The sequence below is a fragment of the Apodemus sylvaticus genome, chromosome 5, assembly GCF_947179515.1.
Source record: "Apodemus sylvaticus chromosome 5, mApoSyl1.1, whole genome shotgun sequence".
Taxonomy (NCBI): Eukaryota; Metazoa; Chordata; class Mammalia; order Rodentia; family Muridae; genus Apodemus; species Apodemus sylvaticus.
Window position 1 is genome coordinate 128,367,540 of NC_067476.1, and position 23,441 is coordinate 128,390,980.

At 44.4% G+C, this 23,441-nt stretch overlaps 1 protein-coding gene across 1 annotated transcript in view; it reads left to right on the plus strand.

Moving 5' to 3' along the window:
* The first annotated feature begins 1,320 nt into the window (after positions 1-1,320).
* Positions 1,321-23,441, plus strand: part of Slc24a3 (solute carrier family 24 member 3) — a 480,749-nt gene continuing 458,628 nt past the window's right edge. Inside the window, exon 1 of the mRNA XM_052183806.1 lies at positions 1,321-1,824. Coding sequence (XP_052039766.1) covers positions 1,395-1,824 — 430 coding nt within the window. The 5' untranslated portion in view covers positions 1,321-1,394. The remainder of the gene's footprint in view (positions 1,825-23,441) is intronic.

Consider the following 23,441-nt stretch of genomic DNA (forward strand, 5'->3'; position numbering starts at 1 on the left):
GTGGGCAGGAATACACGCACATATGGGCGGCAGAGTCTGCTCTTCAGCAGAAAGCAAACCACCTATGTGTCCATTCCATGTCTCCAGATGTTGTTAGGGGACATCTGACACTATGTGGGATGGAAGGTCACCCACAGCTGATTCTGTGGGTCCCTTGTGACCTAGGCAGGGAGAAGCCTTTATGGAGTTTCCCTCTTCCTCCCAATGCCCGAGGGCTAGATTGCTCAGGCCCAAGAGCTCCCAAACATAAATCTAATTTCTAGGGCCATCCTTTTGGAATAAGACTTACATTTTTAGCACCACTTGGAAACACATCTCTTCTTCCCTTCCTCTGCAGGCAGGTAGGTAGATAATGGGATGAGGCTAGAGAAGTCCAAGCCCCTGAAGTGAGCCTGGGATCACTAGGTGTCCTTTCTGACGGTACTGCAGATGGGGTTGGGATGTTGGCCTCTACATCTTCAATAGGCAGGGGCAGAAGAACTCGAATTAGGGACTTGGGGCCTAGGACTCTAATCTTGGGGGTGGGCTAGACTGATTGTCCTTTAAGAGGCCAAGAGCCTCCTTCCCAGGGATCTTACCAGGGCCCCCTTAGCTTCAGCCACACACTGGACTTGTTTCGGTTCTTCAGAGAGCGAAATGTGAACCTGAGCCAGAGGAGGGAGCCAGGACACCCCTAATAAGCCAAAATCCCCCAGGAGGCCAGTTTCAGGACGTGAGCCTGGTTCACCGGGATCCCCACCAGGGGGCAGAGGGGAACCCCGGAGGCCAGCAGCAGGAGGCAGGACCAGTGGCTATGAACTGGCCACCTACCACACTCTCAACGCCCCAGCTGAAGGCAGCGGATGGAAGAGGGCCAAGGAAACCCTCCTTTTCTCTGAAAGTTTCAGGCCAGTCCTCTTTGGTGGAGATCTGTCTACCCACGTCCCGCCTAGCGGGCCTTTCCCACCGCACCGCCTCTTTCTCTGGGCACCAAAGGGTTGAAGGGCTGTGCACCGGGCTCCCTCCACAGCCCAGTCTCCTCCCTGCGCCCCCTCCCCGCAGTGCTGGCCAGCGACTCAGAGCATCCCGGGCGCTGTCCCCCGCCCGTGCGCAGCCCCCCTGCCGCCGACCCACCGCGGGGTACGGGAAGCTGGGCTCGCTTGCGCTGTTGGAGCACTCTGGCCGCCGCTCCGGTCCGAGTCCCCCACCCATCCACCCCCCGCGTGGACATTAGAGTGCGACCCCGAGCCGCACTCCCGCAGCCTGAGGTCAGGGCCTGCTCCGGGTGGCCAGCGGCCAGCCCTCCTCTCGCCGGTCCTTCCCCGCTCCTCCTCCACCGCCCCCGCCGCCCCCGCCTCCCGGCCGCCCCCGCCGCCGCCGCCCCAGGCCGAACGCGGGCGCGGAGCGTGGGAGCCATGGCGCGCGAGCAGGAGAGGGACCCTGAGCGCAGGGAGGCGGCGGCGCGGGCGAGCGGCGAGGAGGAGGAGGCGGCGGGGGAGGAGGGACTGAGCGATAGCGACGAGGGCGACGGCGTGGAGACCGGCAGCGGCCGGGAGGAGGGAGAGCAGGAGGCGGCGGCCGGGTGGGAACGCAGCGAGGACGCGCGGCTGCTGCGCGCAGGGCTGCCTCCCGCCGCCGTCCCCGCCGCGGCCGCCCGCGACCCGAGCGGACGCCGCTCGCCAGGGACGCCGCCCGGCCGTCCGAGGATGCCGCCGCCGGGCGACCAGGACCGCGCGCGCCGCCGCAGCCGGCGGCGGCGGAGGGACCTTCTGCTGAGCCAGCTCTGCTTCCTGGCCTCGGTGGCGCTGCTGCTCTGGTCGCTGTCGAGCCTGCGAGAGCAGAAGGGTGAGTGCTCGCCGCCTGCCCCGAGTGGGCGCTGCGGTTCCAGCGGTTCGGGCTCTCGGGGCTCGGAGCCCCGGCGAGCTGCGCTGAGTCCGGGCCACACCGAACAGGCACGGGGACACTCCGGTCTCTTGCAGGGCTAGGGAGGAAGGGGTCTGGACTCTAGGACTGCAGCGGTGGAGGAGTCACCCCTTGGACACCAAGAAGACCTTTACCTCTTGCCTTTTGCCCTTTTCCCACAGCTTTGCTGGTAGTGGTGGTGGTAACAGGGATAAACCCTTTCACTGCCGAGTCCAGTAATAAAGTTGTTCTGACAGCAATCAGTACCTGTGCAGGTAACCAACCACCTGTACTCCTGGCTTGCTGAGGGATTGCAGGGCAGGCTGACCAGCTCACAGCGGGTTCTCCACGTGTTCTCCACACAGTACAGGTGGGGTGGGCAGGAGAGAATGCTCCTTGCAGTCTTTGCGATCCAAGAACAGGTGCTGGCAACTTCGGAGAGGAGAACGTGATAGCTACTAGCCAGGGTTTAGGAAGAGGCATGCTCTCTTAAAGGGTCCCTCAGCAGGAGCACAAGGATTCATTTCTCAAGGTTGGCTCCTTCCTTCCACCGACTTGATGCTGGGGGCGGATCACTCCATGCTGTCCACTTTTTCCTTGGTGCTTTGGCTGGTGGAGCACACACACACGCGCGCGCACACACACACACACACACACACACACACACACACGATACTTTGGTTTTATCTTTGCCCTTGGCTTTTCTGGAGCTAAAATAGACATTGGGGAGAAATGTGCTCAGAACAGTTGTCCATTGGAAACAATTTGGACTCTGGGATGCAGCTGTGTAAGAACAAGACACCACCACAGAAGGAAAGACTTGGGAGAATAACGGTGGTAAAATGATTTCGTATCTTAGCTTTTCGAGTATCAGGGTTTGTGGGGAAGCAGACAAATAAATGACTGTGGGGTAAACCAGTTACAGATCTAATATGTGGCTCTTTGAAGCACACAATAAAAGCATTTTGATAGCGATGGTGACATTTTAAAAGGTGCCATCAATCAAGAAAGGGATTTTCCTCGCATGGGCTAGTGTGGTGCCTCATGGTGAAACTCGGGGGTCATTCTGAACTTAGTAGATCTCTCTACGGACTTCATCATATATGGTAATAGGAGAGAAGCGGCCCTGGTCTTCATCGAAGCCCTTAGATCCCACGACTCTGTCCATTGCTTCTGTATCTAGCCCTGGGTACTGACATGAGGGAGGGGGCTGTGCTGTTTGAATGAAGTGAGACTTTTTTTTTCCAAGGGCAGATTCAGACCTGCTGAGCAGTGTCCACTGACTGTCACTAACAGGGTGAGTGGCAGCTAGCAGATAGTTTCTGCTTCCGTTGGTGAGAGTTATTACAAATCAATTTCTTGGTGGCCGTTTCTCTACAGGTTGGAGCCCTGAGAGTGACAGGCTTCCCAGCACATTCCGGGACAAAAAAAGACATTTTTTTTTCCTGGATATCGAATGTGACCCACACGATGAAGTGACTCAATGGCAGGGGGCTTCAGTTCCTGCTCCCACCAGTTAGATGCTGGAATATCGGGGCTGATACGGCACCACGTACTGTGAACTTGGAACCTGATGACATTTCTGTTCAGGTGCTACTGACTCAGACGTCATTCCGTGGCATGCCCCCAGCCCATTCCTTCTCTTGTTTACCTTCCTCTTCCTCGTGCCTTCTCTAGTCTCTCTGTTAATGTCTAGTTTACGAACACTTCCATTCTCAGCAAGAAGACTTAGTTGGGAAAAAACCAACAGTGCTATGACCTGGCTCCCCGGGCTCTGTTTACAGCCCCACCCCCAACTCTATGACTTGCTGGTCTTAATTTGCTCTCTAATCACCTTTTCTCGCATTAGATACTCATGTTTTCAAGAGGTGAGGCATGGCCGTGCTGGAGCGGCAAGGCATGATTGATCTCTTTCGAGATGCTTTTAGAACAGACGAATTACTGCACGGAGATCTTCCAGTGATAGTTTTGCCTAGGGAATTGCCACTTAGTATTATAAACATCGAACAGCAGTTCTCACCCTGAAATTTTTGGGGGCCATTCTACATACTCTCCTTGCATCATGGTCAAAGGGTTCAGAGTTCCCCTCATTTTAAAGACACGGGGACTCACAAAGGGTGGCGGAGGGAAGTCACATAGGAGTTGAGGTGTGGAGGTTTAGACCAACCTGAGGTGGCCTGGCTTTTTGTTCCCAGCTGTGTTCTTTGCTTCAGGGTGCAGGACTGTGCTGTTCATATGGTCATGGGGGGGGGGTACCTTCCTAATGACCAAAGGTAATTTTTATGTTTAAAGGCATGTGGCAATTATTAAAGATAACCTGATAACCCCTTGGAGACTTGTTTCGCATGGTCCCCACCCCCACTGTGTTCTTTTTCTTTCTTATAAAAAGGGCAGTTAGTTCTTTTTATAAGAAAGCCCAAATAGAGGTGTGTGGCTGTTATGTTATATAATGTCTAACATTTCTAATCAGGAATTTGGGGTCTCTTTCTTGATTTCTAAGTAAAACCAGATTTGGTTATATACTGAAAAGTTTGCTTCTGTTTTGCAAAGTTCTGTATTTGGTTAGAAGTATAGAAAAAGAATCTATACTATTTTTTTTTCTCCTTCTGTGTAGCTAGAACATGAGGGTTGTTTAATTTAGGTCAGGAAGAGTTAGTGCTGGAATGAGGAGAATTCTTAATTCTATCTACAACAAAAGCAATAATAACAACAGCGACCGTTTGGGCATCCCGAGTGCCAGGCACTGTGCCAAGCATGCTTCACGTGCACTGCCTTCTCCAGCAAACACCGTCTGTCTCAGTGCTGGGAGCCGTTAGCAGGGAGACAGGAAACCCAGGTGCCCTATTTAGTGGTTGCTGATGGAGATCTCCTTTTTGATCTCTGTGTTCAAAGCCAATTTAAATAAGGTGTTAGATTTGCTAATGAAGGTTTTCATTTATTCTTGCAATGAGACTAGATTACTTTTATATGTATTGAGTGGCTTAGAAGTGTTTAGCTTTTCTTGATATACACTACAAGGCCATCTTTCTCCAGAAGTAGGGGTAAAAAAAATTCACACACACACACACACACACACACAGAGACAGAGAGAGAGAGAGAGAGAGAGAGAGAGAGAGAGAGAGAGAGAGAGAGAGAGAGAGACACTTGTGCATATCTCTAGGAAGTTCTAAGGGGTGTAACTAAGAAAAATATATATTTGAATACATACAACTACATACATCTGTGTGTACGCATGTGTGAATGTGTGTGTGTGTGTGTGGTATGGACACATGGATATATATTTGATATGTTAATTATGATTGGTATATAACAAATTAGCTTCGAACTTGACTTGAAATAGCTGTTTACCTTTCCTGCTCATGGATACTTGGCTCAGGATTTTGAATGAGCATGCTCTGGATGGCTTTTCTCTCCTCTATTACGTCACAGGCCATGGCTGTGAAGACTGCACGTCTGAGCAACCCAGCTTGACACTTGGCTCTGGAATCATCTAAGAGGACATCGTACCCTTGTCTAAGGGCAGATGTGGGTGCTGACTCCGACCAACACATGGCCTTTCCCTGGGCCTCAGTTTGAACTTCCTCAGAGCATGGCAGCCAGGTTCTAAGACAGCACCCCTGAAAACAAGATGGAAGTGCTTGAATTTTAGGGTCTGGCTTCAGAAGCCACAGAGTGCTGTTGCCATGGTGGTCTTCCACTGGTTGAGGCTGAAACAATGTCACTCAGGTTGAAAATGTAGGGACATAGAGTCTCCACTTGTGCAGTCTAATGGGAGATACAATGATGGATGTATTTGGAAAAATCTGGAGATCTGAAGGGATTGTAACTTAGGAGTGAGTGAAGGCATGTCCCAAAGTGACCAGTGGTTGAATAAAGGAAAGATATAATATGCATTTGCATGCAGATATCTGTATATACATCCATGAGAACATATACTGTAAATTCATGCACATATACAATGTCTTTAAGAGCTTTAATTGCTGTTCATCTTATTTGCTATGGAAATGGGAGGTAGATCCTGATGAAGGAGCTACAGTAGGGTTTCGAGCTGCACACCTGAGAGTCCATTTTGCTTCCATGGACTCCCACTCACCAGAGGGCTTGGGGTTCAGCCTACAGATCCCCTAGCTCCATACCCTCTCCCTTGGTCTTCTCTTTCCTGATTTTACTTGGCTTTTTCTGTTGCTTCACAAGAGTGTGACCTTTCTGGTCCCAGATTTCTCACATGTGCACGTCCACTCTACCGCTATGTCCACCACAACTAACCAATCCTTCTCTTCTGCAGTTACCTAATTCTTCACCTCCAGGCCAAGGTCTTCTGGACTATATTAGACTCCCCATGGTGTCCTCTGGAAACACCGCTTTCTGTTGACCGTGTTTATCAAAGTCTGCAGCTATCTGTTTGGTCAGTGTTTGAGTAACATTCCTGCTCACTGGATTCTGAGCTCCAGGAGGTTGGAGACCCTGTGATCTATTCTGACGTGTCACCCCTATCACTGGGCCCATAACAGGAGCTCAAACTATATTTGTTGTAGATAAATGAGCCTCTTTGGTTTCTGAACTTTAATGCCCATGATCAAAAGCCAAATAGAAGAAAACCCCTACCATGTTTTAGACCCCTGCTTGCTGACACGTGTGTATTTTCATAATTTCTAGTCCTATACATTTGGCATGGTTGCCCGTTTTTTCTTCGGAGAGCAATGGACTGAAGAACAGTTGTAGAGTGGTAGGATTTGAACCGGGGCATGTCTGTGTCAAAGCTGCCTACGGCTACATTTTCCAGCCTTGGCAGAGAGGATGTGAAGACAAGACAGGGAATCACCCTGCCTTTTTCAGTCAGCTAAGGAGTAAGGAGTAACAGAAGGTTGGTTTCATAGAAGCAGTATTTTAGAAGCACGTTGCTTCCAACCTTTTCTATTTTCTGCACAAACATATATAGAAGTGTTTCTTTCCTCCTGCCTTTTCTTAGCTGCTCATCAACCCAGATTTTCCTCTCCTTGCAAGCCTTGAATCCTTGTGGGAAGCTTTTTTTTTTCCCCCTGGAGGGTTGGCAAAGCCAAAAGAATTGCAAAACTAGCTATTTGCTGAGCATTCCAAGGCCTGGTGGAAGCTGGCTGATAGCGCAGGACTTTGGCAACTCTCGCTTCTCTAAGGAGTGCTCCTTGCACTCAGGAGAATCTCTGTGTACGTGTTAGGATAACAGATGGAAGGATACTACGCAGACTATCCTAATGGGGAAACTGAGGTCTACGGGCTTCCAAAAGTAGCTGTGGAGTCACATTGCAAGTGGGTTGTGATCTCCGGGGAGTAATTTGAGGCTTTCTGGCTGATGGCTGCCAGGTTCTGATTCTGTAGAGTTTATTTGACAGCCAATCTGATTCATTGCTTGCAAATAGTTTCAAACAACTAGGATCTCATGTAGGATCTGAGAATGAGAAGTACTGAGGATGCCTGTGGAGGAAGGTTTGCTACGAACCAAGGGGTGATGATGGGCTATGGGATTTCACGTGCCGTGGCCTCTGTCCACATCTGGCTTGGGACTGGCCATGTTCCTCACTGTTGCTAGTCTTGGGAGTCACATTCTTTTGACAGCTTCCCTACCCCATCACCATTTTCATTAGCTGCCCTTTTGTGAAATTCATCTCAGTGGATTCATCCTTTCTGGGATCCCAGGGCAGTTTGTTTTTGCTCTCTTTTTTTTTTGTTTGTTTTTGTTTTTGTTTTTGTTTTTTTCCGAGATAGGGTTTCTCTGTGTAGCCCTGGCTGTCCTGGAACTCACTCTATAGACCAGGCTGGCCTCGAACTCAGAAATCCACCTGCCTCTGCCTCCCAGAGTGCTGGGATTACAGGCGTGTGCCACCACGCCCAGCTTGTTTTTGCTCTCTTTAATCAGGCATTGCTAGTTGTTGGGCTGACAGTGTTGTCTGAGATGGATACTCATTATCTATCTTTCGGGCTTTGTGAGAGGAGAGACAGTGTAGCTACTTTTGAAGAATTGTTGGAGATATGAATGAGGAATGCACTGTGTCCTGGAGCAGCATGTGGTGCTTCAGAGGTTCTGGAACATGGGAAACAAAGGGAAAGAAGAAGATAAAGGGGGTGGGGGGATCGGTATGGGGGTTGTGAAGTTATGCAAACTCCAGAAAACTGCACAAAAATAAATGCAGGCAGGCAACTGACAGAGATGTAACTAACTGCAGGTGGCCAATAGCCACAAATAACATTCTCCACCCTTAATTATCAAGTAGGAAATTGGAACTTCAAAATAACAAGATGGTGTCTTTTTTGGGGGCAGGGTGGATAATTAGTTAGATGGGTTCCAGTGTAGTTAACTATAACATGGAGACTGTGTGGCTAAGTCTTTTTGCCCCCTTTGAACCTCATCCATGCTCACGGGACTAGAACAGCCACATCTGTTTTTGAGTTCTACGTAAAGGCTCAGTGGACTTGGAGCCACGTATGGACTATCGAGCTGGTTGGCTGTGACCCTGGCAGGTTTGGAGTTTAGGAGTAGAAGGGAGCTCTAGGGATCCGGAAAGACCAGTTCCAGTAGCATCCACTCTTTGCTTAGCAGTAGCTATGCGTTCCCAGGAGGGCGAGCAAATAAAGCCAGCTCAGCTGCTACCCAGTCTGGGGGAATTTCCCATTTGCGGCTTGGCTTTTGAGGTATTGACAACGTTCCTCTTCATTTCCCCCTTTACATATTGCTGCTTTGTTCTGGCTTGGAAAAAGTCATTTTTACTCTAGTGTCCTGGTCTGCTACCAAAATTTGAACCTATGGAGGACACGAAAGAACAAAGGGGCCACAGTGAGCAGACTGCTGATATGCAATGACACCACGACATCATTTATGTCATTTTCTAGACAGAATATGGAGCGTTCGGTTTTGGATAGCTTGACTTAGAGAGCTGGTGGGACATGAAGCTGACAGTTGAACATCTGGGTTATCATTATTACAGATGAGGAGTATAGATAGCACAAGGTGGCAATAATCGCTTTAGTGGGCCCCTGTTCCCCAGTCTTCTCTGCAGTGTCACCTAGGGAACGCTGAGCTCCACTTGTGTCTGGATCTTATCCAGAGATACTGATGGACAGCTCCAGGGTATGGTACAGGCCTCAGGATTCTTGTTAAGTGTGGGTGCCAGTGCGCAGCCAAGGCTGAGCCTCACTGGGGTAGGTTAATATGCAATGACCACTGTACTGTGGCCATGTAAAGGCTCCTGGTGACTGAGCTGTGAAACACACTGAACTCATGTTTTCTGCTCTGAATGTAAATCAACTCTCTTCTACTTAGTTTGCTAAACTTTTGCTACAATTTCAACCCAAACTCTCTTCTCTCAGCCTCATCTTATCCCCATGGGGATGCTGACATGAAATTCTCCATGGGGGGGGGGGCTCTCTTGAAAGTGAACTCCATCCAGATTCTTCTGGCCAGGTTGCTTGGTCATCTTGCTGTCCAGCTGTCATCTTGCCATCTCCCTTCATCTCTGTGCTGTACATATCTCTCCACTCTGCCCTGGAAGTTGTCTTCCTAGAAGTCATGCATCTCTCTTGGTGTAGCCCTGCACTTGTTGTTTTGGATTTCACATACTCCAGGTGCCCTGTACTAAGGCAGAGAAAGCACAGGTTTGACACCTTCTATGTTTGAAGATATAATCCTGATACTGACCCCCACATGTCAGATAGAGCAGGCCCATAATTTGGTTACACACCTGTAATCCTAGAACCTGGGAGGGAAGAGGCAAGAGAGTCATGGTTTTGAGGCTAGCCTTTAAGATGAAAGGAAAAGAGTTTAGGATGGGCCTCATTTTCTCTGGGGACCCGAAGATGTCTCTTGGGTATCTTTCTTTAATGGTGCCTCTAAGAAGTCTGATGCTGTCCTGGTTTTTTATTGCTTTTATACTCTGTCTCCTTTTTGTCGGACATGCATGTGATTCACTCTGCTCCTCATGTGCTCTTTGTTCCCTGTGTTAGTGATGTTATAAGACTACTGTGGGTGTGTGTCTGTGCAGTCTCCCAGTCTTCAAATCTGGAACTGCATGTCACTCAGGACTAGGGACTTCCCCTCTATGATGTTTACATTCTTCTTCACTTGGGTTCCTGAAAGTACCCCTCAGACTGTCTTTTTTCCTCTACTTTCACCTTTTTTACTGAGGGTTTTTTTTCCCCCTGTTTTGAGATGAGCTTTGTTATACAGCTCATGTTGGCCTTGAACTCATGATTCTTCTGTTTTGCTTCTCACAGGCAGGTAAAAGCATTTGTAATTGTCCCAGATTTTGCTCTGATGTCTACTAATGTTATTATCTGTCTATCTATCTGTCTATCTATCTATCTATCTATCTATCTAAACACATGTAGGTATTTTGACTATATGTATGTCTGTGTACTACATGTATACCTAGTGACTAAGAAGGCTAGAAGTGAATGTTGGATCCTCTAGGACTGGAGTTGCAGAAGGTTACAAGCTGTCATATGGGAGCTGGGGACCAAACCCAGGTCCTCAGGCAGAGCAGCAGTATTCTTAATCTCTGAGGCATCTCTCCAGGCCTTCTACAAGTTTTCTTAATCAAGAATTTTCCTCTCCCTTAAAAAAATACTATACTTAATTATTCATTTGTATGTATGTGTGTATGCATGGATATGTGTGTGCACATATGGATGTGTGTATGTATACCTGTATGTGTGCATATATGTGCACATGTGTGCATATGTGCTTTTGTGTGCACATATTCACATGTGTGTGTGCATGTGTGTGTGTATGATGTGTGTCATATGTCAGAAGCATGTGTGTAGAAGTCAGAGGTAACCTGGTGGAATCAATTCTCTGCTTCTGCCTTCAGTAGTGTCTGAGGACCTTACTCAGGTCACCAGGCTTGCTCAGGAAGCCATTTTACCCACAGGACCCTCTTGTGGCCCAGGTTTCCTACTCTGACCCTGGCTTTCATTTCTGCAGTCATAGCTCTGATTGCCACGAGCTGTTTTTCCCATGAGTTCCTTTTGTAGCTCCACCTTTTTTCATCCACATGCATCATCTCTTCTAAACACATGCATTAGTTTGGAAGTTTCCTTTTCCTCCTATGGACTCCTTCTATAAGCAGTAGAGTGTTTCTTGTCCATCTATGTTGTTGCAGTTTTCTAATCAGTGCCTTTAATTGCCAGGTGAACCTGTGTGTCTTTGTGTGCCTCGTGTTTAGGTGGGGCTGTTCAAATGATTCTAGTAGCAGAGGGAGGTCTTATTGGTGAGCATCCCCAAGAACTAGCCTGACTGGGCCATATCACTGGGTAAGTCTCCATCTTAAGCAGCCTCATTTCCCATCTTTGACATGAGTCCATCAGATTTTCTAGAGAAGGATCGCTGTTTGCTGCCATCAGCAGGAAGACCCGTTCTATCAGGGAGTCCAGAGAGAGCAGAGGCTTTCTTCAGCAATAGCACATTTCTTTGACTCAAGGATGTAGGTCCTCCCAACCATGACTGTGAAGCGGATTAGTAATTTATTTGATGCCAGAATCCAGGCCATCCCGTTATTTAAGTGATCTTGCTGACCTTCCTTCCTTCCTCTACCTTTTCAACTTTAGCTGCTACACATAAGGAAACTAAAGGCAGGGCAGAGTAAGAGGAATGGACAATCTTTTTAATTGATTTTTTTTTTTATTGAATGAGTTGAAGATTCACAGATGGGTGGGAAGCCACATACATAGACTCATTGTACATGTTTTCTAGTTAATGTCACTGTAATATTTTGCAAAACTGTGGCATATTATCAGGATGATGGTGGCGCCATTCTAATTTGCCTCTCTTATTCAGATTGACTCTCTTCCACTGAGTGCATGTGTGGGTGTGTTTGTGTGTGAGTTGGGTTCTACATAACTTTATAACTCATGTGGGTTTCTGTATAAACCACCACAGTCAAGGTAACAGAGCAGGGACCCTCTTAAGACAACATACCTTTGGTACCAAAGAACCAGTGACATTAAGTAGTTGGTAATAAACTATGTTCAAATAAAGTCAACTTAAAAATTAGAATTTTAAGAATGAAGGGAACTAACCAATAAGAACACTGTATTCTACACAAAATTTTGATTATACATCGGGGGCAGAGAAAGGATCACCAAGGTCATTTACATTTGAGACTGAAGATGTAGACAACCTCCTGTGTTTGTGGAATTACCACTCTAATGTACGGAGATCTCAACTGAAATCCAGGGGAGGGCTGTGCTTAGCTTGCTGATGGCTTCTTTAATGGATAACTACTTTCTGTCATTTGCACAATATTTCTGAATGAAGAATACTTGAAAATGGCTTCTTCAGATAGGGGGAACATTCAGGCAAGTTAGCCTCGAAACTTCCGCATTGCTTACCTGCATCAGTATTTGTTTTCTGGACTATTAGACAAGGAGGCAGTCTTAGGGGCCACTGAATCTGAATGTCTGCTTTTGTTAGAAGTGTCATGGAAGAAAATTTCTAATTTCACTCTTTGCTTGGAGGGGGGCACTTAAAATACTGCACAAAGTTAATGGAGGAACATAATCAACAAAGACCAACTTTTGGTGAACTATCTCACATTTTGAATTGTTATTGAAGTGCTGGAATCTTCCTGGGAAATTTTGTGACATTTAGGAGTACCAGTCTATGGGAATAGACGGGGGAGTTACAGGATTAGCCGCTTCATGTAGCAAGTGAGGAGCTGTGTGCTGAGGCTGGAACACTGGCCCTCAGGCCACACCTTCTTTACTGAGAGTTGGAATTATCGTTTCACTTCCCTCTGTCCTGATATGATCAGTAGGCTAAGAGGCTCTTTGGAAAATGAGTGGCCACATGGATTTTTATTCCTTGTCAGCAGTGTTTGAGCTTATAACTTTCCAATATTGTTTCATCCTTGCTGTAGGGTTTCTGGACATTGATCTGAACGTTGGTTGCTAAGGAGAGCTTCCTAGGACCTTAGCAACCTAGGATTTGAAAATCAAACCTACAACCTTTGGAGTGGGATTTTCTGTTGATGTTTAAAGTCCTGAGTATGTTTTGGGGTGTGTATGCAGAGAGTAAATTTGCGTCATCCACTTTAAATGAATCTAGGCATGAATTTAGACCAGTCCCATTATTTTCAAAAATTGTGATGTTATTTTCCCCTTCAATATGTCAAAATTGAGATCAACCATATATAATGTCTTAGATCTTTAATTTTTTTAAAAAATTAAATTCCTTCTTTCCTTCCTTTCATTTGTGTGTGTGTGTGTGTCTGTGTGTCTGTGTGTGTGTGTGTGTGTGTACATGTATTTATGCCACAGCATATGTAGAGAGGTCAAAGGAAAACTGCAAGATTGAATTCTTTACTTTTACTGAATGGATGGGGTCCCAGAGATCAAACTCAGGCTAACAGACTTAGAAGCAAGCACCTTCACCCACTGAACCACCTTGCTGGCTCCTAATCTTTTTTTTAATTAAAAAATAATGTAATTTTTAATTTAATTTAAAATTGTATACAGTAAAAACAGATAATCAGGATACAGATAGTATATCACCATCCCTGCAAAACTCCTTTGAATTATCCCTCTGTATCTTCCCCCTCATCCATTACCCTGTCCATTCCTCTTTCAGCAGGGCATTTGATTTTTTAAAGAATGTAGCCAGGACTTCCAGTGAAGGAACAAGTACAGTATCCCATCCACAAGACCTTTGACCCAAAACTGTGTCCTGCCTACGAGAACTACAGGGGCAAAGACTGAGCAGAGACTGAGGGAACAGCCAACCAATGACAGGCCCAACTTGATATCCATCCCATGGACAAGCACCAACCCCTGACACTATTAATGATACTCTGTTATGCTTGCAGACAGGAGCCTATCATAGCTGTCCTCTGAGGCTTCAACCAGGAAACAGATGCAGAGACCCACCATCAAACATTAGATAGAGGTTAGGGAGTCTTGTCGAAGAGTTGGGGAAGGGTTGACGGACCTGGAGGTAATAGGTTCTCCACAAGAAGACCAACAGAATCAATTGACCTGGACCCTTGGGTCCAGGGCTCCCAGAGTTTGAACCACCAACCCAAGAGTATATATGGGTTGGACGTGGGCCTCCCTGCTGCAGCAGAAGTGCAGCTTAGACTTAATGCAGGCCCACTGACAACTGCAGCGGGGGCTGTCCCTGACTCTGTTGCCTGCCTGTAGATCCTGTTTCTCCAACTGGCTGTTTTGTCTGGCCTCAGTGGGAGAAGATGCACCTAGTCTTGCAGTGACTTGATATGTCAGAATGGTTGGTACTTGAGGTGGGGAGACCTCCCTTTCACAGAGTGAGGGGGCACTGGGAAGAGAAGGGGCTGCAATTGGGATATAGAGTGAATACGCAAATGAATTAATGGAAGAGAAATAAAAGAATCTAGCCAAATGTAACAACACAAGTCTGTAATGGTATCACTAGGGATGTGTAGACAGAAAGATCATGAAGGTAGTTTGAAGTGAAATAGGGAGACTTGTTTCAAAAGAGAAAGTAATTATCTTTGTTAAAAAAATCAATGATTTGCAAAGGAAATCCAATACACAAACAGTTGGTTTCTTTTACTTAATATCATGACCACACCTCAGTTGTCTTCTGAATCAGGAGTTGACCCATCCCTTCACTTCTTTTGACTGAGTAACAATACATGTGCAGGTATTTAATGGTTTACAATACATGTGAAGGTATTTAATGGTTTACAATACATGTGAAGGTATTTAATGGTTTACAATACATGTGAAGGTATTTAATGGTTTATTCTACTATCCGTGGTAAGGCACATGAGTTGCTTTTAAGTGTTTCTGAATGGAGAGAGTATAAATACACAGTTCTCGGTGGGTAATTTCCTTTTCATGTCACACTGGCTGGGCTCTGTACTTTAGAGTCATTTGAACAGTTGCTCATGCCCTGTCCCTGGTGTTAGGAAGGAATGCTTATTCATAAACACATTGCTTGCTGTAGTTTTTTTCATAGTTACCTTTTATGATGTGATGGAATCTCATGCCTGATTTTCATTTGACAAGATGCTATCTTTTTCTTTTCTAATCAGGGATAGATATTGAAATCTGTCATATGCCCTTTCTGCAGGGATTAATTGCTTCTCTGCTTTTGTCTCTTAGACAACAGGCAGTGGTTATACAGAATTGATTGTGTAGAACAACTTTTGAGGGCAGAGCCAAGAATAAGCCACAGTAGCTCAAGAAATGTTTTGTGGATAATATCTCTTGGATTTGATTTGGTTAAACTTTTACTGAAGACTTTTGTGTTTATGATCACATGAGAAAATAGTCTGTGATTTTCCTTCTTGGTTCTGTCTTTGTCTGGTTTTGCTGTCAGGGTAATATTGGCCCACAGAATGAGTTGGGAAGTGTCCCTTGATGTACTGTCTGCTGAAAAAGGTTGGGCTTGATGGTAAAGGCTCCCTTTTCACTTGTCATCAGCATTTCTTCACGATATTAAGTTTAAGATATAATTTTAATGTCAGCATGATAATAGCGTTACATTTTTGCTGGTGAGAAAGAGCCTTACTGGTTAGTTCCAAACTTGAGATCCTCTTACCCCGGCCTCCCAAAAGCTGAGATTATAGCTATGTGCATCCATCTTAATACTCATGGTCCTTTTGTTAATATCATGGAAATCATTGTTTACAGAGTCCTTAGTAGGTCCTGGGACACTTCCAGGTACCTTGTCTATCTTTAACTTCATTACCTTCCTCCAATAACCCAATGGATTAGAAGATACTTTCTCTATGTTGTACAAACAAAGGAAAAACAGGACACAAAACTTGAAGTACATTGTTGAAGCCCAGGGTTTCTATGTAACCAACGTAGATTAGAATCCAGCCTGTTTGATTCAAAATCTCACCACACACCACACTGTCTCCTTTGCTTATTATACCATATCATACCACATTCATTTGGGTTTCTTTTTTTTTATTTGATATATTTTTTATTTACATTTCAAATGATTTCCCCTTTTCTGGCCCTCCACTCCTGGAGAGTCACATAAGCCCCCTTCCCTCCCCCTGTTCTCCCATCCACCCCTTCCCAGTTCCCTGTTCTGGTTTTGCCCTATACTTCTACACTGAGTCTTTCCAGAACCAGGGGCCACTCCTCTGTTCTTCTTGTACCTCAATTGATGTGTGGATTATGTTTTGGGTATTCCAGATTTCTAGGCTAATAACCCCTTATTAGTGAGTGCATACCATGATTCATCTTTTGAGACTGGGTTACCTCACTTAGTATGATGCTCTCCAGCTCTATCCATTTGTCTAAGAATTTCATGAATTCATTGTTTCTAATGGCTGAATAGTACTCCATTGTGTATATATATCACATTTTTTTTGCATCCATTCTTCTGTTGAGGGACACCTGGGTTCTTTCCAGCTTCTGGCTATTATAAATAGGGCTGCTATGAACATAGTGGAGCACGTATCCTTATTACCTGCTGGGGAATCCTCTGGGTATATGCCCAGGAGTGGTATAGCAGGATCTTTTGGAAGTGACGTGCCCAGTTTTCTGAGGAACCGCCAGACTGATTTCCAGAGTGCTTGTACCAATTTGCAACCCCACCAGCAGTGGAGGAGTGTTCCTCTTTCTCCACATCCTAGCCAACACCTGCTGTCTCCCGGATTTTTAATCTTAGCCATTCTGACTGGTGTAAGGTGAAATCTCAGGGTTGTTTTGATTTGCATTTCCCAAATGGCTAATGATGTTGGGCATTTTTTAAGATGCTTTTCAGCCATCCAGATTTCTTCAGGTGAAAATTCTTTGTTTAGCTTTGTACCCCATTTTTTAATAGGGTAATTTGGTTTTCTGGGGTCTAACTTCTTGAGTTCTTTGTATATATTAGATATTAGCCCTCTATCTGATGTAGGGTTGGTGAAGATCTTTTCCCAATTTGTTGGATGATGATTTGTCCTTTTGATGGTATCCTTTGCCTTACAGAAAGTTTGTAATTTAATGAGGTCCCATTTGTCAATTCTTGATCTTAGAGCATACGCTATTGGTGTTCTGTTCAGGAACTTCCCCCCTGTACCGATGTCCTCAAGGGTCTTTCCCAGTTTCTTTTCTATTAGCTTCAGAGTGTCTGGCTTTATTCATTTGGGTTTCTATCTGACAACTTTTTTTTTGAAACAGGGTCTCACTCTGTGACACTGGCTGGTTTAGAATTTGCTGTGTAAATTGAGCTAGCCTCAAATTCATAGAGATGTCCCTGCCTCTGCCTCCTGAAGGGAGGATTTAGAAGTGTTCACCCCTGTTCCACACTTTTTAGGGATTCTATTTGGCATAGTGAGGTGTTTTCTATGGTCTCTCTGTGGTGAGATTCTTGTGCAGAGGTCTTTGCCACTATCTGACAGCTTCTTTGACTGGATTTCCTTGTCAAGGGGCATGTCCTTTCGAAAGGCTCACAGCTATTACTCTGTTGCTTTCCAAGATGTGGACAGGTTTGAAATCCTCACAGTTTTGAATTGGATGCTCCCTCACCAAAAGCGAGGGTTACAGTTATTGTATGGTGCATTTCCTCAGCACCAGGAATCAAACCCACAGCCTCTTATGGATGCTGGGCAAGTGTTCTGTCACCCAGCTACCTCCCAGCACCTCAGAGTTCTTAATTCACTCTAGAAGCATGGACTCTCACTACCTCATTTTGCCTTCATCCTCTTTCTTTCATTTATATAATCTTCTTTCCTTATGAAAAAGATTTGTTGATGTATAATCTCAACTTCCTTTTACTTTTGAGAAAATAATTACAATATAATATAAATATATATATATAATATTTATATATTCCCCACAGGTCAGGATTACAGGTTTGCGTTACCACTCTCAGGTTTGTGTTTCTATCTAGGGAGATGATAGTTTTAAAAGGTAATGGCTAAGAGTTTTCTTTTTTTCTGAATGATGACTTGAGTTTCTTTATTTCTCAGTTTCACCAAAGCAAGTACGTGACAAAGTACCAATACAAAAATGTAACAAACATACCGGTGACACTGGCAGCACAGAGGTCCCGCTTTATCAGAAATCGATTCAGTTGATATTTCATTATGTCTCCACATCTGTCTTTCTTAGGTCAGTCACTTTGTTTTGGGTTGAAATGGGAAGCAAAGATTTGGGTAGGTGTTCTATATGCCACCCTCTCGGAGCTCTTTATCTCATACTGAGGCCGGTTTCATCCAGTTCAAACCCTTTCATTTTGCTTGTATTTTTTGTTCTTTTATTCTTAGATTAGGGACCTCAATCGTGTATTTATTCCATACAATCTTTCCTGTCTTTTCTTCCTACCTGTGTGGTTTATTGTGGTTGAAATGAAGATGCAGGCAGATGCAGACTTACCCGTTAATCCCAGTATTGTTTATGGAATCATCTCGGCCCACACGCTTGTTGCATCACATGGGCGCGTGTGCGTTCTTATCCTGTGACACTGGCTGCTTTTATGACATTTATTTTACTCCATTTACTCATTAATTACTGCTGTCGTTTATTAGCATGTTAATTATGTGGCAGGGTGAGGCATTCAGTCCTCTTATTTTGGAAAAAAAGTCATTTGCTATTATCATCCATTTATCTTTCTAAGTGAACTTTAGAATCTCTGTGAAATTTCCATGAAATCCCTCTAGGATTGGGCAAATCTATAAATAGTGTGTGGAAAAAATGGCATTTTACACTGCAGACTCCTCTCACCCCTGCTGTGCTGTTTTGTTTGATGAGGCTTTGAGGAAGTCGCCTCAGTCATGATTACCTTCCCTGTTCTTTCCTACACTTGTCATCCAGCTGGGCATTGTTTATCAAGGCTATTGTTTCATTCCTTAGATGTTTAAAATATTTCTTCATAACATTTAATTCTCTTCTACGTTTTATTTTTATCTGTGTGTCTGTGGAAGTGTATACTATGTGTGTGGAGGTGCATGGAGGTCAGAAGAGACCATTCTAGGCTCTGGAAACTAGACTTATAGAAGGTGGTGAGCCACCTACAATGGTGCTGGGAACTGAGCTCATGTCTTCTGCAGGAACAATATACACTCTTAATCACTAGCTATCCCTCCAGGCCCTGCAGTGTATTTGTAAAATTTAAAAATTAGGTAAATATAATCATCCCACTATAGGAAAATGGCGGTAGAATGACTTCTACTGAGATTTTGATATACACATAGATCAGTGACTCACTCAGCCCTTATCAGAGAAACAACTTCTTGCAGTAGATGGGAACAAACACAGAGAACAACAAATTGATAATGTGCACAGCGCGAGGCGTTGCAGCATCCAGCCTAAGGAAAGGCTTCATCAAAGCCTTTCCTTCTGAGCTCAGGGACCTATGGGAAAGAGGAGGCAGAAAGATTGTCTTTGCTTTAGCTGTTGTGGTTGTGTCTGTATGACCTTCTCTCATCATGGAGGCAAACCTTTCTGACTCCCTTGATTCAACTGGACACTATTTGACTGGTTTTATTAATTTTTAAAGATTGACTGGTTATATTGACCATCTTTGCATTTCCAGTTTTGCTGACTCAACTTCAGCTGTCATATTTCCTTAAAACCTACTCTCAATCCCTTTATCTTCTAATATGCTGAATTATGAGTGCTGTCTTTATTAGTCTTGGTTAGTGGTACATTTGATTTTGCAGGTAATCAGACTTATACTATATATATAAATGAGTATCACATAGTTATTGTTGGCTCCTTGAAAATAGTATATTTGCAATTTTATTTCACCTGTAATAATTTATGATTTCTTGTCATGGTCTATATTTGTATATCATGATATATATATTTCTAAGTTCTAATTTTATCTCAATTTTGTCTGGAGAATATGACCATGTGGCTTCTCATCTGTTTAAAATTTTTAACATTCTGAACTATTTGTAATTCAGAAAACCATTTGTTTGTCTTCCGTGTCAGTCATCTTCTCTGCTAACTTTTTGGCAGAGGGAGATAGAATCTCATTATGTAGCCCTGGCTAGCCCAGAATTCATTATGTAGCCTAGGCTACCCCCAGACTCCCAGAGATCCACCTGCCTCTATACCCTCCTGAGTGCTGGGATTAAAGGACTATTCCACCACACCCAGCTCTACTTTTGTTCTGCTCATTTTCTAGTAATTTCTGTATTATTTTCCCCCCTTGAAGATTGGATTTTCAGCACAACTATTGCTTCTGTCTACCGTCTTTCATTTCTCTTTATGCTTTATGGATGCAATTTCTTTTAACAGTCCTATGCCTTGTCTACCTCTGCATTAGCCAACTTCATTATAATCTTAGCCTTCTGTTTAGTAGTTGAATTTTCTTTCCCATAGCCCGTGTTTCTTGCACAACACTGGGGTTCCCTTTAGGTTCTCTCTGAAAGTTTCTTTCTGTATAGTAAATACATCTTTGTGGCAAATATTGTTTTCCCTTTTTAGGATGTATGGACTTTTCAGGAGATTCAAGGCTAATTTCCTCTGAATGAGGAAGTCCAGAGCATACTTTGAAAAGCCCTCTTGTTCCTCCACTGTCCCTCTCCACTCTCACACGGGTCCAGCAGTCAGTTACCATGAGCATCAGTGACACCGAAGGGCTGGTTGGTAGGTGTGGTGCTGGGTGTGGTGCTGGGCTAGCTGCCTGGAACTTTGAACATGTGTTGGGAATTTATTCTCCTTATTTCATCAAGAGATTCCCCATTCCTTTTTTGTTTGTTTGTTTTTAAAGATTTATTTATTTATTTTATGTATATGTGTACTCAATCTGCATGTACACCTGCATGCCAGAAGAGGGCATCAGATTATATTATAGACCTTTGTGAGCCACCATGTGGTTGCTGGAACTTGAACTCCAGACCTTTGGAAGAACAGTCAGTGCTCCTAAGTGCTAAGCCATCTCTCCATGCCCCTCTTCCTAGTTTTTAATCTAGAGACAGCATATGAAAATTCCACATTTTCCCTGGTTTACAGCTCCTTGGTGCTCTGCACTCCACCTCTTTTCTATTTGCCGCTGGAAAGCAATATATCAGCATCCTGTTTTCTGTCTGGTTGATTTGCATTTCCAGGAAATGGGGTCTCTGAATAGATGACTCTAAAATGCTGTGCTGATGGGAATAGAGGTGCCCTTGAAATCAGTGCCTTTCAGTAGCAAAGCCTCCAGTTTTGTTTTGTTTTTTTCTGAGCTTGGTGCTTATACCTGGGGGTCAGTGTGTTCTCCACAGCCCACCTGTCACATCCTATTTTTATGTCCCAGGACCTTCACACTCAGTATCTTTTTATGTTTTTTCTATATCCAGTTCATTGGGAATGTGGAGAAATGTGAATTGTTTGCTACTAGCTAGCTGATATTATATTCTAGAATGCCTCTTCAGATTTCAGTTTGAAAATGTCTGCTCATTAGAAAGAAAATTATCTTCACAGAACCACAGGGGAGGCCCTACCACTCTCATCCAAGTTACTCTCACTTGCTAGAGTCTGGTAGGTAGACAGTGGTCATTTTGAATTTACTCTTAATGATTAAAAACGATTTGTATGGTTCCCCTATTCTGGTGGTTCTCAACCTTTCTAATGCTGTGACCCTTTAATAGAGTTCCTCATGCTGTGGTGACATCCAATCATAAAATTATTTCATTTTTACTTCATAACTATAATTTGTTACTATTTTGAATCCTAATGTAACTATTTGATATGCAGGATACCTGATGTGCAACCCCTAAAGGGGTCATGATCCACAAATTGAAACCTATTCTAAGTATCTCTGAAGGCAGAGACATTGCTACTTTAGGACTTCGTAATTATCCAAGTGTGGTATTTAGGGTTGTCCAGTGGAACAAACATGATAGGAAAAAAAGAAATATAATTAATACACATACACACACACACACACACACACACTTGGGGGTCAGCATGTTCTCCATGGACTGTCTGTAACATCCCACAGTCTGGGCAGAGCAATGATGCCTGTCTCACACTGGACAGCCTGGATAGGCCAAGAACCCAGTAGTTGTTCAGTCCACAGTTCTGGTTGTCCTAGTGCTAAAGTCCTAGAGGATTCTTGGAGAATTGCTGGGCATTAGTCTATACTGCAAGCTTGAAGAAGCTTGTTCTAGTATCAATGAAGGACTGCAGCAGCAGCAATCACAGAAGAGATGAGCGTGCCATTAAGAGTGAAAGAAAGGAGGCAAACAGGAAAGCGTTCCTTTGTCCACAGGATTTTCTCAACTGTCTCCATACTTCAAATCATTGAATGTAGAAAGCTCCTCATAGGAGTGGAGAGAGGCTTGTATTGTAGCTGAGTTAAGACATAGTCAAGACAGCCAGGAATTGTAGCACTCATCTCTCACCACAGCATTAGGGAGGTAGAAGCAGGCCAATCGCTGTGAATTTGAAGCCAGCCTTGTCTATATAGTGTGCAGTAAGCCAAGCATGGCAGAGTGGTGAAACCCTTTCTCAAACAAACAAACAAACAAGAAACAGAAACAAACGAACAACAACAACAACAAAAAACCCAAATCACATGTAGTCAAATTGGTAACTAAAAATTACCTATCACACCAGGCATGGTAGGTACAATAATTGTCCTTCATGGATGCCTATGCCCTAATCTCTAGACTCTGTCATTTTGTAATGTTGCATGGCAGTTAAGGGGGAATGAAGTTTATAGATGGTATAGTTAAGGTGGACAATCAGCTGATTCTGAACTGCTGAGATCATCAGGATGGTCTGATGTCATGATAGCTTCTTAGTGGAAGGGAAGAAGAGAAGGTGAGTCAGAGAAGGGTGTGGTGACCCATTCAGAAGTCACCCTGATGTGACTCCTGGCTTCTAGGAGCCACAGGAGACTTCTGTTGTATAGCTTCTAGGAGGCACATAGCATTGGGCATGTTGAGAGGTGTTTTGGAGTCTGTGTTCCAGAACTGTAAAATTGGGGGCTATTTAAAGGCACAAAATTTATAGCAATTTTTTAAAGCAGCAGTAGAAACTTGTATACTCGGGGGATCAAATATTGACCACAATCTAGCTCTTAAATGCAGATATCAGATGTCTATATGGTTAACTCTTCACGTTGCCTGGGGCTTTTGTCTTAGCATCTCCATGTAACAACTTTTTTCGTTTTTGTTTTTGTTTTTGTTTATCAAGACAGGGGTTCTCTGTGTAGCCCTGGCTGTCCTGGATCTCACTCTGTAGTCCAGGCTGGCCTCGAACTCAGAAATCTGCCTGCCTTTGCTTCCCAAGTGCTGGGATTATCAGCGTGTGCCTCCATGCCTGGTTCTCCATGTAACAACATGAGGGTTATTTATATACTCATTTCTTCCTTCAGTTGTTGCCCTCCCCAAACTAGAATGCCAGCTCTCTGAGAAAAGACACTAGCCCATTCAAATAAATAATAAGAAAAATACTTTATAATCATAATTTCCATACCACAGACTAGTTATTCCATTCAATAGATGGGTTATAATTATCCATGACTGATTTTTTAAATTGTGTCAATGGTTGAGGTACTTCATTGCTATTATTAGGGATCTTTGTTGTGGCCCTATCTGACTCCCTTCAGCTTTCCCCTTGCCATTGTGTTTGCAGTAACTCCACAGGCCTACACAAGCCAGTCAAGCTATGGA